General features: G+C 38.0%; 1 protein-coding gene across 1 annotated transcript in view; it reads right to left on the reverse strand.

Annotated features, from left to right (window-relative positions):
• The window catches only part of LOC148951321 (E3 ubiquitin-protein ligase HECW1-like), a 186,453-nt gene that overhangs the window by 124,457 nt on the left and 46,209 nt on the right, over positions 1 to 15,787 (reverse strand). Inside the window, exons 4-5 of the mRNA XM_089090804.1 lie at positions 15,538 to 15,748; positions 787 to 972 (exon numbers count right to left, since the gene is read on the reverse strand). Of these exons, the coding sequence (XP_088946930.1) occupies positions 787 to 972; positions 15,538 to 15,748 (397 nt within the window). The remainder of the gene's footprint in view (positions 1 to 786; positions 973 to 15,537; positions 15,749 to 15,787) is intronic.

The raw sequence follows: 15,787 nt of genomic DNA on the forward strand, positions 1-15,787 counted from the left end.
ATATAATAGTTTAGAAGCAAATTTGGGCTATATATTTGCACATTAGGGGGGGGGGGAGGGTAATGGTAAAGAATGGCATATATTAAATACGTAACCTAACCTAGGGACCTTTTCCCCTCTTAAACCCCAAAAAACAACAGTTTAAATATTGTAAACGCAATAAGAAATCACGCTTTGCGATTAATTTATCCATTGCAAAAACCCGTTTGACTGGTTTCCTGTAGTATTTCCTTGTACAGTCTATAGCGCTGTGTAGGATATAATGCACAAGTACCGACATCTTATAGTTTCAACTTGCTAGCACTATAATATCTTTAGCCGCTCGTAGTTTTTATATGACAACTGTACTGAAGCACTTAAAGTTGAATCCTTTAAAGCCCTACTAAGCAGCCCTGCAGAACCCATTTAAGCATTCGGTGGGGGACAGGGGCACGAAGCTCCGTAGCCCCCACTTATTTTCTCATATTATCGAAAAAATAGAACGAGAAATTGTGAATTAGAAAACTGATATGGTAAATGTTATTATAATAAGTAAAAGTATTAGCAAAATACCTGCACATGGGAGAGAGAGGGCTTGCGTCCCATCGTCCACTTAAGAATTGGCCAAAGGACCGACATTAGAAAAATTGCAAGTCTAAATTTTCTTCATATTCGTATCTTAGACTCCGCCCCCCTCCAAAACAAAGATAATACACTCGACCACCGCCACCCACAGATTGAGTCCTGTGTCCCCTTTTAATTGGCAGAGACATCTGTTCTATAAATCAGAGAAAGTTTAGCAGTTACCCTTCCGTTTTTGTCCTTTTTGCCTTCCCATCCAGAGGGCAGCGGTTCATTTTCATCAGCAAAAAGGTTGACTAGTTGTACCAGCTCTCGACTATGTTGATATTTTGGGAACGAGCTAGGTTCCCGCCATATTTTTGTGAGCATGTGCCGCACAGCACTACTACTATGAAATAGCTTCAATGCTTCCTAGAATAAAAGAAATACAGACATGGACGCACGGAGGGGGGGCTGCTGGAAGAAAAGCATGGTTGAAAAAGCAGTTGAAAAAAGGTAGATGGCTAAAAAAGCAGTTGATAAAAGGTAGATGGTTGAAAAAGTTGGAAAAAACAGCCAAAATGACCGAAAAAAGGCAAACAAGATACAATTCTTCATAATGTCTTGGGCTCAAAACCCCTATACCTTCCCAAGGCCAGAACATAATTTACACTTTACTGAAAAAAAATATAAATGTTTTTACTTTTATAACTTTAATAAATCAAATAATATTAACATTTTGATAACTAAATATAAGCATATGTATATTAAACTGACAATGCACATTCATTTGTAAATTTTCAGTAAAGTGCAAATTATGTTCTGGCCTTGGGAAGGCATAGGAGTTTTGAGCCCAACATGTGTTAATTTCTGCTCGTTTTTTTAGTTTGACTCGGTTATTTATTGTAATTTCTGTTCGTCTTGGGGTTCATTTATTTATCGATGATGATTTGTGGTAGTTTCACGCTTGTTAGATTAGTTGATTTTATTTTTTGTTTAATGGAGTTCTTTACTTTTCTTTGAAAAACTTAATTTGTGGAAAAAGTGTTTTTAATTAATTTCTGTTCGTTTTATATTAACATAGTCTTTTCAGTGAAAAACAAAATAATGCTTTAAACATGTTCGTTTTTTTAAGACTTAATAGTTCGACGTACTATATATATGCTGGTAAAAAATTTTCAGCAATTTTTAACAACATACACCCTTTTAAAAATCTGCATACAAATAGTAGTGTTTAATTTAGTTTCATACCTCCTCTAGTTGACCTGAAGTTGACTTGATACCATTCGCAAAAAATCTGTTTACTTTCTTTGATAGCTTGGATACACATAGGCTATTTTGATTTGGTTAATTTTTAAGAGCAGAAGTAGCCCCGAAAGTTTGAACATAATACCCTCAGTCGTTCTTGGGATACTGCTGAGATGCCTTATTGGGAATTAGCATAAACACAGTGCATTTTGATTTAATCTTAAGGCAACATTTAGTTTTTAAACATAAAGGCGAATGGGAGGGTGGGCGTGGGAGGGATATTAGTTTCCCTCCAACCACTTTCGACTATTAAAAAGGTCATCAGCCCTTTCTATTTTCAATCGAATGAGCCCTTTTCAAAGTTCCTTCGACAACTCCTTCGATACGAAGTAACCTGGTCTAAACAACAACAACAACAAAAACAATAGATTATACCCAAATCGATCTTTACTACAAAAATGTCAAGCCTTCCAATCACTTTCGAACATTAAAAAGGGCACTAGGCCTTTCGATTTCCAATCGAATGAGCCCTTTTTGAGTTTCTACGACAACGCTTTCTGTAAACACCTTATAAGCCCCCAGAGCATAAATTACAACCCTTACCATAAGGGCTGTGAGAGTGGTTGTCATCCTCTAAGACATAATTTCCAGAAGTTTCAACTACGTTAAACAAAATATCTCTCAAAATTTTCATTGGATGTGTTTGGGAAAATGTTGGGCGTAAGAGGGGCGTTAGTCGCTCTCCAATCACTTTCAACTATTAAAATAGGCACTAGCACTTTAAATTTCATATCAAATGAGCCCTTTTGAGGTTTGTACGACAATACTTTCAATAATAACCTTATAGGCCCCCAGGGCATAAATTGAAACCCTTACCCTGAGGGCTGGGGGGGGGGTGTCATCTTCAAAAACCCAATTTCCAGAACTTTCTGCTATGTTGAACAAAATGGATATCTGAAAATTTTGATTGGATGTGTTTGGGGGAATGATGAGGGTGAGGGGGGGGGGGTTAGTTACCCTCCAACCACTTTTAACTATGAAAAAGGACACTAGCCCTTTCAATTTCCAATTGAATTAGCCTCTTATGAAGTTTTTACGACAACCCTATCTATAAGAACCATATATGTCCCCAGGTATAACTTACAACCTCTGCCCTGGGTGATCTGGGGGGTTTGTCATCCTTAAATCCTTAATTTCCAGAACTTTCAACTACGTTAAACAAAATGGGTACCTCTAGATTGAATGTTTTTGGGGAAATGGTGGGTGTGAAAGGGGGTTAATTACTCTCCACTCACTTTCGACTATTAAAAAGCGCAATTTCAATTTCCAATCAAATGAGCCCTTTTTGAAATTTTTACAACAACTTTCTATATAAACTCTATATGCCCCCAGGGCATAACTTAATCCCATGCACTGAGGACTCTGATGGGTTTATCATCCTAAAAGACCTAATTTCCCGAACTTTCGACTACGTTGAACAAAATGGATATCGCAAAATTTTGATTGGATGTGTTTGGAGAAATGGTGGGCGTGAGAGGGGGGTTAGTTGCCCTTCAATAACTTTCGACTATTAAAAGGGCACTAGCCCTTTCAATTTCGCAACATTTAGGCAACATTTAGTTTTTAAACATAACGGCAATTGGGTGGGTGGGCGTGGGAGGGAGATTAGTTTCCCTCCATCCACTTTCGACTATTAAAAAGGTCATCAGCCCTTTCTATTTTCAATCGAATGAGCCCTTTTTAAAGTTCCTTCGACAACTCTGATCTAAACAACAACAACAAAAAAAACAATACATTATACCCAAATCGATCTTTACTACAAAAATGTCAAGCCTTCCATTCACTTTCGAAAATTAAAAAGGGCACTAGGCCTTTCGATTTCCAATCGAATAAGCCCTTTTTGAGTTTCTACGACAACACTTTCTATAAACACCTTGTAAGCCCTCAGGGCATAAATTACAACCCTTACCCTAAGGGCTGTGAGGGTGGTTGTTATCCTCTAAGACCTAATTTCCAGAAGTTTCAACTACGTTAAACAAAATGCCTATCTCAAAATTTTTATTGGATGTGTTTGGGAAAATGGTGGGCGTAAGAGGGGCGTTAGTCACCCTCCAATCACTTTCAACTATTAAAAAAGGCACTAGCCCTTTCAATTTCCAATTTCCAGAACTTTCGACTACGTTGAACAAAATGGATATCTCAAAATTTTGATTGGATGTGTTTGGAGAAATGGTGGGCGTGAGAGGGGGGGGGGGTTAGTTACCCTTCAATCACTTTCGACTATTAAAAGGGCACTAGTCCCTTCAATTTCACGACAACGCATTTCTATAATTTCCAGAACTTTCCACTAAGTTGAACAAAATGGATATCTCAAAATTTTGATTGGATGTGTTTGGAGAAATTGTGGGCGTGAGAGGGGGGGGGGTAGTTACCCTTCAGTCACTTTCGACTATTAAAAGGGCACTAGCCCCTTCAATTTCCAACTGAATGAGCCCTTTTTGAAGTTTCTACAACATCGCTTTCTAAAAACACCATATATGCTCCCAGGACATAACTTACAACCCTTGCCATGAGGGCTGTGGGAGTGGAGGGGTTGTAATCCTTAAAGACCTATTTTCCAAAACTTTCAACTACGTTAAATAAAATGGCTATCTAAAAATTTTGATTGGATGTGTTTGGAGAAAAGGTGGGCTTGGAGGGGGGGTTAGTTTCCCTCAAATCACTTTCGAGACTATTAAAAAGGACACTACCCCTTTGAATTTCCAATGGAATGAGCCCTTTTTCATTTTTCTACGACAAAGATTTCAATAGAAACTTAGATGCCCCCATGGAATAAATTATAACCCTTGACCTGAAGACTGCGAGGGGAGTGTTCTAATCAAAGGTATAATTTCCTGAACTTTAAACTGCGTGGAACAAAATGGCTACCTCAAAATTTTGATCTGATATTTTTGGGGAAATGGTGGGCGTGGAATGGGTGTTAGTAGCCTTCCAATCACTTTCAAGTATTAAAGAAGACACTAGCCATTTCAATTTCCAATCGAATGAGTCATTTTTGAAGTTTCTACTACACCGCGTTCTACAAAAACCTGATATGCCCCCAGGGCATAACTTAAAATCCTTGTCCTGAGGGAGTTGGGGGGGGGGTGTCATTCTTAAAGATCTAATTTCCAGAAATTATTGATTCAACTACATTGAACAAAATGGCTATCTTAAAATTCTGATTGGATGTCTTTGGGGAAAAGGTGGGCGTGAGGGGGGTTAGTTGCCCTCCAAAAACTTTGACTATTTAAAAAGGGCACTAGCCCTTTCAATTTCCAATCAAATGAGCCTTTTTTGAAGTTGCTGCGACAACGCGTTCTATAAAAATCTTAAATGCCCCCAGGTCATAAACAGCTACCCTTGCCCTGGCGGCAGTGGGAGAGTGTTCTCCTCAAAAATAATATTTCTATCTGGCAATCAACTACGCTGAACAAAATAGCTATTTAAAAATTTTGATGGGATGTGTTTGGGGAAAAGGTGGGCGTGGGAGGGGGTTATTTGCCCTCAAGTCAGTTTCGACTATTAAAAAGGGCATGGCATCCATAAAGACCTGATTTCCAAAACTTTCAACTACGTTGAATAAAATGGCTATAAGGGCACTAACCCTTTGATCTTCCAATCGAATGAACCCTTTTTTAAGTTTCTATTACAATAAAAACTTATATGCCCCCAGGGCATAACTCTTGCCCTGAAGACTGTTGGGGGAGTGTCCTGCTTAAAGGCATAATTTAAAAAAAGTAAGTAAGTATGACGGCACTAGACCCTTAAGGTCCAAACCGGCAGTGCTGAACTTCGTTTCGTGGACCTCAGACAGGAAGTGCAATGGGGGGCTGGGGGCCAGCCAATCTGTGCTTTCGAAGGCATAATTTCCTGAACTTTGAACTGCGTGGAACAAAATGGCTATCTCAAAATTTTGATTGGATATGTTTGGGGAAATGATGGGCGTGGAAGGGCTGTTAGTTGTGTTCCTATCACTTTCGACTATTAAAAAGGGCACTAGCCATTTCAATTTCCAATCGAATGATCCCTTTTTTGAAGTTTCTACGACAACGCGTTCTATAAAAACCTGATATGCCCCCAGGGCATAACTTACAACCGTTGCCCTGAGGGCTGTGGGGGAGTGTCCTCCTCAAAAACATAATTTATATTTGAAAATCAACAACGCTGGACAAAATTGCTTTCTAAAAATTTCAACTGGATGTGTTTGGGGGAAAAGTGGGCGAGAGAGGGGGGTTAGTTGCCCTGCAATCACTTTCGACTATTAAAAGGGCACTAGAACTCTGCATTTAAAATCAAATGAGCACTTTTTTAAATTTCTACGACAGAGATTTAAATAAAAACTTATATGCCCCCAGGGTATTATCTATAACCTTGCCCTGAAGACTGTGGGGGGAGTATCCTGCTCAAAGGTATAATTTCCTGAACTTTAAACTGCGTGGAACAAAATGGCTATCTAAAAATTTGGATTGGATATGTTTGGGGAAATGATGGGCGTTGAAGGGGTGTTAGTTGCTTTCCAATCACTTTTGACTATTAAAAAGGGCACTAGCCATTTCAATTTCTAATCGAATGAGCCCTTTTTGAAGTTTCTAAGACAACGCGTTCTATAAAAACCTTGTATGACCCCAGGGCATAACTTACAATTCTTGCCCTGAGGGCTGAGAGGGGTTTGTCATCTTCAAAGACCTAATTTACAGAACTTAAAACTACGTTGAACAAAATGGCTATCTCAAAATTTTGATTGGATGTGTCTGGGGAAAAGGTGGGCGTGAGAGGGGGGTTAGTTGCCCTCCAATCACTTTCGACTATTAAAAAGGGCACTAGCCAATCGAATGAGCCTCTTTTGAAGTTTCTACGACAACGCCTTCTATAAAAACCTTATATGCCCCCAGGGTATAACTTACAACCCTTGCCCTGAAGGCTGTGGGGGAGTGTCCTCCTGAAAAACATATTTTTTATTCGAAAATCAACTATGTTGAATAAAATGGCTATCTCAAAATTTTAATTGGGATGTGTTTGGAAACATGCTGGGCGTGGAAAGGGTGTTAGTTGCCTTCATATTACTTTCGACTATTAAAAGGGCACAAGCCACTCCAATTTCCTATTGAATAATCCCTTTTCGAAGTTTCTACGGCAACTTTTTCGATACGAAGTGTCCTGCTCTAAAGGAAAACAATAATAAATAATACATTGTGCCAACGTCGTTCTTATATGCCCTCAGGGCATAACTTAAAACCCTTGCCCAGAGGGTTGTGGGAGAGTGGCCTCCTAAAAAAATATATTTTCTATCTTGAAAACTACCATGCGTAAAAAAATGGCTATCAAAAATCTTGGAGGGGAGGTGATTGGAGACTGGCGGGGCGTGGGGGGGGCTATTTGCCCTACAAACACTTCCAACGATTGAGACGGGCAATGGCCCTTTCTATTTCCAATCGAATGAGCCTTTTTTGAAGTTTGTACGACAACGCCTTCAATAAAACCTTATATGCCCCAAGGGCATAACTTACAACCCTTGCCCTGAAGGCTGTGGGGGGAGTGTCCTCCTCAAAAACATAATTTCTATCTGGAAATTAAAACGCTGAGCAAAATGGGTATCTTAAAATTTTGATCGGATGTGTTTCAGGAAATGGTGGGCGTGTAAGGGGTATTGGTTGCCTTCCAATCACTTTCGACTATTAAAAAGGGCACAAGCCATTCCAATTTCCAATCGAAAGTGTACTTTTCGAAGTTTCTACGAAAACTTAGTCGACACGAAGTGCCCTAGTCTAAAGGAAAAAATAATAAACAGTACATTGTGCCAACATCGTTCTTATATGCCCCCAGGGCATAGCTTAAAACCCTTGCCCCGAGGGTTTTGGGGGAGTGTCCTCCTCAAAACATATATTCTATTTGAAAATCAACTACGCTGAACAAAATGGTTATCTCAATATTTTGATTGTATGTGTTTGGGGGATGATGGGCGTAGGGGGGGGCTAGTTGCCCTCTATTCACTTTCGGCTATTAAAAAGGGCACTAGCCCCTTGAATTTCCAATCGAATGAGCCTTTTTGGAGTTTCTACGATAACACCTTCTATAAGAACCTTATATGCCCCCAGGGCATAGCTGACAACCCTTGCCCTGCGGTCTATGGGGAGTGGTTCTTTTTCGAATACATAGTTTTTATACGAATATAACCTACGCTGAACAAAACAGCTATCTCAAAATTTTGGTTGGATGTGTTTGGGTAAATAGTGGGCGTGGGAGGAGGGTTGGTTTCCTTCTAATTACTTTCGACTATTAAAAAGGGCACAAGCCATTCCAATTTCCAATTGAATGAGCGCTTTCGAAGTTTCTATGACAACTTCTTCGATACGAAGTGCCCTGTTCTAAAGGAAAAAAATAATAAAAATTATGCATTGTGCCAACATCGTTCTTATATGCCCTCAGGGCATAGCTTAAAGCCCTTGCCCCGAGGGTTGGTGGGGAGTGTCCTCCTCAAAAGCGTATATTCTATTTGGAAATCAACTACGCTGAACAAAATGGCTATCTTAAAATTTTGATTGGTTGTGTGTGGGGGACGATGGGCGGGGGGGGGGCTAGTTGCCCTCTAATCGCTTTCGACTATTAAAAAGGGCACTAGCCCTTTGAGTTTCCAATTGAATGAGCCTTTTTTGAAGTTTCTACGACAACGCCTTCTATGAGAACCTTATATGCCCCCCAGGGCATAACTTACAACCCTTGCCCTGAAGGCTTTGGGGGAGTGTCCTCCTCAAAAACATAATTTATATCTGGAAAGCAATTACGCTGAACAAAATAGCTATCTCAAAATTTTGATTGGATGTGTTTCGGGAAATGGTGGGCGTGGGAGGGGTGTTAGTTGCCTTCTAATTACTTTCGACTATTAAAAAGGGCACAAACCATTCCAATTTCCAATTGAATGAGCGCTTTCGAAGTTTCTACGACAACTTCTTCGATACGAAGTGCCCTGGTTTAAAGGAAAAATATAATAAATAATGCATTGTGCCAACATTGTTCTTATGTGCCCCCAGGGCATAACTTTAAACTCTTGCCCTGAGGGTTGTGGGGGAGTGTCCGGCTCAAGAACATATTTTCTATGTGGAAATCAACCACGCTGAACAAAATGGCTATCTAAAAATTTTGATTGGATGTGTTTGAGGGAATGATGGGCGTGGGGGGGGGGCTAGTTGCCCTCCAATCACTTTCGACTATTAGAAAGGGCACTCGCCACTCCAATTTCCAATTGAATGAGCCCTTTTCGAAGTTTCTACGACAACTCCTTCGATACGAAGTGCCCGGGTATGAAAAAAAAAAATTACATTGTACCAACATCGGTCTTTACTTAGGCAGCGCTATTGCGCTGCCTATAAAACAAATACTTTCTAAAAAAAAAAAAAAATGGAGAAAAAAAAATAAATAAATAATACATTGTGCCAACATCGTTCTTTACTTAGGCAGCGCTGTTGCGCTGCCTATGATTTAGAGGTCCTAGAACATTGAGGTACGTTTGAATCTGTTTTGTAAAACACAAATTTTCTTGTATATTTTTGTTTTACTTATTCCATTCTTATGTGGATATCTGCTCAACTTTTGGTTTATCGAAATTTGTTTTCTTGTTATGGCAAATTTTTAACTTGCTGTTCAGATGGTACAAATTAACCTCTTGCGGTGCAATTGTAGTTGGAAAAAAGGTTCAGTTTATCTCAAGTTTCGGCAATGCTGCTTTGCATACGACCTATAGGTATGGCAGTGGTGATTTGTTTTATGGACCTGGTCAAATTGATCAGCGAAGGGACTTATTATAACATATTTTCTTTTATGGTTCTGTCATATTCTTCATGTTTTATGGGATGGACGTAATAGAGGTTTTTTTTTTTCTTGTGAAAAATTGGACGAGCATTAAAATGAAATTTTAATAGTCTGCTGCGGGCTTGGCACTCCATGACAAGTCACCATTTATATTAAGTAGACAGTAGACGCTAAAAAATTGAAAGTTAATTTAAACGAGCGTGACCAAAGGTTAGAGGTCCTAAGATTCAAGTCTTCAATGACATTCTTCTTCGCTTTAAAACATAAAATGCATAAGGAATTTGGCACACAGAGGCTAGATCTATATTATTTGGAATCTATGACGAAACGATTTCCTAGAGCTCAGCATAAAAATAATAATCGTATTGAAAAGTTATTAAGCCAATGGGGTTGCCCAGTTCCAGCCACTTGATGCATATATCGGAACACCACGTGTCCGACTGAGCTCAGCCACCCTTGACACAGTTCCCAAAACATTTGGGACACTCCCCGAAATGCTTGGAACAATTCCGCCACGCTTGGCATGCACTACCTCGTGTCTGAGAATGGGTAACCCCTCGATTAAGCCATACACAAAAACGTTTAAACAACTTAATTATGATTAGTATTGTGTATCGTTACAGAATACAACCCTAAAAACTTTAAGAAATAAAAATTGGATTATTAGTCCCTCAAACACGGAGTTAAAAATAATAAAAACATTACATCAAATTAGAAAAGAGAATAATATACAAGTTTATAACGAAAAGCAATCTTTCATTGTTTGATTGCAAACATTTTAAGCTAAAAAATATAAGTGAAATATTAAAATTATGAGTGATGATCAAGGTCTGTCCGGGGGACAGGGGGCCGGGACCGAATCCCCCCCCCCCCGAAAAAGTGTCCTACTCTTAAAAATGTAATAAAAGTACATATTTATACTTTTTTATTAGTTTTCCAAGTTTTATTTTGTAACCCCTCCCCCGAACAAAAATCGTGGATAAGGCCTTGGTGTTAAGCAATATTTATTAAATTTTTTTCGCACGGGATGTTAGTGACAAAGACCACAATAACAATAGCAACTGACAATTCAATTAAAGAACTGATTCCTCAATAGCAAGCAGCCCACAAATGATTCTAAAGCATGCCAGCACGAGATATGGCTACCAGGCTGCATGCAGTCCAATGGTAATCAGACTGCAACCTGCAAAGGCTTTTACCAAAGTATAATCACCTACGGAACAAGTACTGACAAAACCTATCCTCTCCACACAAAAAAAGTGACCCTTTGTCCGCGTCTCCGGAGACGATTCCATACCTATGCGAACCTGGCAACTAAATACCGTAGTTACACAATTCAATGAAACTTTCCCGGTCTCTCGCTGCCTGAATCACGCTCCAGCATAATTTCTTAGCCCGTAGCAAAGTACTTTGGCTCAGAGCGATTAAGTAGTACAGCATTTTGTTCCTAGAGGTGCTGAAGTACGCGGGGTCACTTTTGGAGAGTTTTGTTAGTACTTATGCCGTAGGTGATTATACTTTGGCTTTTACCAAGAGGTACATATTCCGTTAAGTGTAAAAAATAAACGTGTATTGTTTGTCAACTTTAAATTTTTTACCAGTCGAATATTATTACTTGACGAGACCTGACGAGGATAGGCTGGGTATAAAAGGTTGGAGCTGTTCCGCTGTTGTAAGATAGCTTAGGAACTCCGTTCAGCCATGAGCTCCTTCCCCCATTCCTATCCCCGAAAGGACGCTTGTGTAGCCCTACAGCGGCACCAGGGTGGATCTATCACGAGATTGCCAAACAAAAAGCATGTTAGCAAACGGCGTTGCAGCGTAACCTTGAGGGGTGGCGTCCTATATAGCCCAGTAAACGAAGCAGTATTACATTGGATTTTGGAACCTCTTTGGAGTTCTTGGGATAAAAAGTGAAGCTTTGAATAGTTTGAGATCGAGGAGGAATTTGCGCAGATGATTTGGCCTCCGGTAGCTTGGTGATGTAGTGAATTATTAGTAGTAATATAATTACGGTCATATACCTTATGATCCAATTTTATCAAGGGGGAGCCAAAAAGGAACAAGACTAACTTATGAGAATAAGTTATGAGAATAAGGGTAAAGATCAAGAAAAAAAAACAAAGCGATGAACCGAGTACCATAAGTTCAAAAAGCTACCAACAATATATATACCAATTAAATAGTTGATCTTCCAATAGGAAGTAATTGATGTATGAATCTAATGTAGGGGCTTATTAAAAACATAGAAGCTATACCAGTACTAAAGAAAGAAGAATGAGATGTTAGACCTTCTTCAGAGATGTTCCCTTAAATATAATTTTAGGAATAAAGATAAAAGATGCGTGATAAACTTTTTGGTGGATTCAGTCGACTTTTGTTTTACCACTGGGTAATATTGTCCTACATACTGTACTTCCTTCGCACGTAGCAACAACTAAAAAATCTCAGTAACGAACTCAGTGCTTCCAAAATGAAATGGAATATTTCGAAATGTGAGTTCAAATTAAAAATTTCCCAAAAAATCCTAAATAATCTTTAATTTCTGTATATTTCTAACTCAAATTATTTGTTTTTAAATAACATTTTTTTCTTGCTATCCCCCCTTCAATTTGTATATTATAGAACACCCCTCGGTACTTGTGTAGAATTCGATAAACACGCGAGAATTGTATTGCGAACATCAGATAGGCATTACCCAGTACTTATATGAGACGCTGTATAAACAAAGGGTTTCTCACTCCGGGAATTAAACTTTAATTATATTTAAACTTTAGTTTTTTGTGGCTTAAGGGGAATAAAAGGTACCTAAGTTTGGTTAGGTTAGATTACGTATTTAATATATGCTATGATTTACCCCCACACCCGCACCTAATGTGCAAATATATAGCCCAAATTTGTTTCTAAACTATTATATATTTCATCCTATTTTGTTTTATTTCATTAGCATTAACAAAACTTCACTTCTCGCGTGTTTATTAGATTCTACACAAGTACCCCCCCCCCCACCTCCAAAAATTATATGCTTACACACATAGATTCCTCAGTGAAATTCGCCCCTTCTGATTTATTATGTTTATGCACTTTTTTGTCATGGCATTTTTTAGTACTTGTATCTGTTTCTCTTTGCTCACCATCTACTATAATTCTAAAAAGAAAATAAAAAAGAGTGTTCAAAGAAAAAATCGACGGTTTTCCAGAGTAACTCTTTCTCAAAATGCGTCTTAATCTTTTGTACTGTAAAATCAGAACGCATATTTGACATAACTCAAGAAGTTTTCCAAACACTTCAACAAGATACCAGATTCTTATGAAACTCGTCCAACAAGATGCACTAATTTCAGATCTTCCGGTTCTCAATCGGAAGTAATTAACAAAAAAGGAAAAGAGGGGTTCAAAGTTTATTATCACGACGGATTGACCGCTCAAAGGCATACACATATGGCTTCTCAGCATGCTCCTCAAGTCCGGCTAAGACAAAGAAACCGAATAATTCCCCACCACGAACATATCTCAAATTTATTTTCATATCTTCAAAAGTTGTCTACTGATAGCACAAAAAAGTACATGTTATGAAATGTTATAATGTTAAAAAAATTTTGGGTAAAAAATACATTTTAAACCCCACATTCATGGTAAGCACAAAGATCCCCCCCATTCTGAATATTTTATGATCCCCTCGAAACTAATTTTTTTTGTAAATAATCTACTTTTTTAGCGTTTTTCTTCCATTCTAATAGATACTCTAAGTAGACTCTACTTATAGCGAATAAACAATCCTTCCCCCCTACGGGATGTTCATAGGGTTTATGTTCCCTAGAAAACATACGATTCTACGACAAGCCTACAGCTATAACTTGCATCGACAAAACAGATCTACAAGTGGATCTATTAGTTTCAGATCTGTACATTCACCGAGGCGAAATTATGATATAACTCGCACTACTTCTTAGAGAATATCCCAAACTTGCAAAGAAAATTTGTAATTTATTTTCTGTTCTGAAACCTTTTCAACAGATTTATCAACCTAAAAATAATGCAAAGCAAATCTCAAAAATGTGATTCAGTAAAAGGACAAAGTCGAATCTAAGCTATCGAATGATAGAACAAATGTTGTCGTACATTGAAACAGTAGGACTGCAGAAAAATAACATACCAAAAACTTATTCATGGAACATTCTCCCTGGGAAACGTTAGGAACATGTCATAAAAGCGTTTTTTTTTAAACTTTGGGAACTTCACCCTCCGGAAAAATCATTAGATAACCCTTTCTTGTAACATCTTGGGATTTTTATGAGAACAAATTAGATAAAAAACAAGTATCCATAAAAAATCCAAAAGTTTTTAGTTTAACATTTCCTTGTTTTTTGGACAAAATAATCCAACTATCCAGTTAAGTGGCAGTTCTAGCCTCTCTTGCACCAGAGACAAAATCTTAATTAAACACCCCCCACCCTGCTTCCAACAATTTTCAGGCCGAATTTTAACAGAATTTTCATTTTATTAGCAACATTTTTATTTATTAACAAAATTTTCCATTAATTTAAATTTAAATTTTCTTACTTCAGCCTCTGCAAAATTATTAATTATTTCGCCCCAATTGATTGCTTTTAATTTTTTGATTCGGTCTTACTTTTATTTTCAAGGAACAGCGATGAAGATACGGGAAAAAGGAAAATTTCGAATTCAACTTGCTTGCAGTTACTACCAACTGCGCCCTCTACTTTATGTTCACAAAAATAATATTTCAAAAGTTACAAAATGAATACAACCGTTGGATTACTTACTTGAAATTTTGCGCCACTAAAATTCCTGGACCAGGGACAAGTGCCTCTGCCCTTCCCCTGTGACCCAGCCACCTGTGACCCAGTTATAAATTTAAATTCTGTGCCATCAGAAATAAATAAAGAAAAAGTAGTTTGTTTATGTTCTTACTTATACCCCTTAATAATAATTAAAGGTCCCCGCTGTCCGAGGGAGGATCTAGAAAGTCTCATTGCACGAGAACGGAAACTAAAGAAGCCTACAATTGTAACTTATAAGCTTAATTTTTCATATTTATTAATCTTAATTCGTCACATTCTAGATAACCTCCAGCATTAAAAAAAGTAAATATTCTCATTCATGATAGAAGAAAGGGTGCCTTTCAGTGGGATCAACTAATGAAAATTTATGGGGGGGGGGGAATTTATCGATTTTGATTTTCTTCAATGAAAATTAAAAGGGCATCTTTCAACAAAAATATCCCAAAAAGAAATTTTTCAAAATCTAGGGTAGTATGTGCCCCTACCTACATTGATGCCACTGTCGAAATCATGGCCGGTGAAAAATTATGCGGAGCTTTAAAATAGTATTTTATTTACTCTGCTGTAGGGCATTAATATAAGTTTTATGTCTATTCCTACTTCTCTTAAATTTTCCCACTGGATATAAGAAACTTTATCGCACAGAAAAGAACCATTGAGAAAACACATATGGAAATCAAACTATTTATGAAAAATCCTCCTTTATCGTTTTTTTTTCTTTTTTTTTGTAAAAAAAAATCACACACTTAGTATATAGCATCAGGAGAATTTGCGCGAAAAGTGCAGTTTATATGTTGTTTGTGGTATACAGACTTTCATTAAAATCACGTACTACATTTCTTCCAAAAAAGGGGTATAATTTTGCTGTTTTGGGCTATGAGATAAGATCAGTGCATCAGTACACATCAATGGGGAGGGGGGTGGATTCATCAAGCGTAAAAAAAACAGACAAAACAAAAAAATTAATCTTTCCGCCCCGTAAGTACAGTATCTATCCCTTTATTTAAATAATGCTAGTAGTAGCGAAACGTTTTACAATAATCCTTTAATGAAAATCTGAAATTAAATGAATGCCGCTTTACATTAACTACCTTACCTCTTTAGTATGAAGTAACGAAAAGAAATCCGGTCTTGTTAAAAAGCGGAGAGCTGGGGAGGCTTGCCAATTTTCCGAGTCTCCTTGAACTGGGACAGGGGATTCTAGCTTGGGTGGAGGAGGTACTGGTGATGAAGAGGGTGAAGGATCTTTTCCACAAGAGGTTACTCGGTCCGAACGGGATCCTATCGTTCGACGTATGCTTTGATACCTATAATAAAATAAATATTTAGAAAATAATAAATAAGTG

Source organism: Artemia sp. Qi Xiang Cuo, chromosome 6 (assembly GCF_049724085.1).
Source record: "Artemia sp. Qi Xiang Cuo chromosome 6, ASM4972408v1, whole genome shotgun sequence".
Taxonomy (NCBI): Eukaryota; Metazoa; Arthropoda; class Branchiopoda; order Anostraca; family Artemiidae; genus Artemia; species Artemia sp. Qi Xiang Cuo.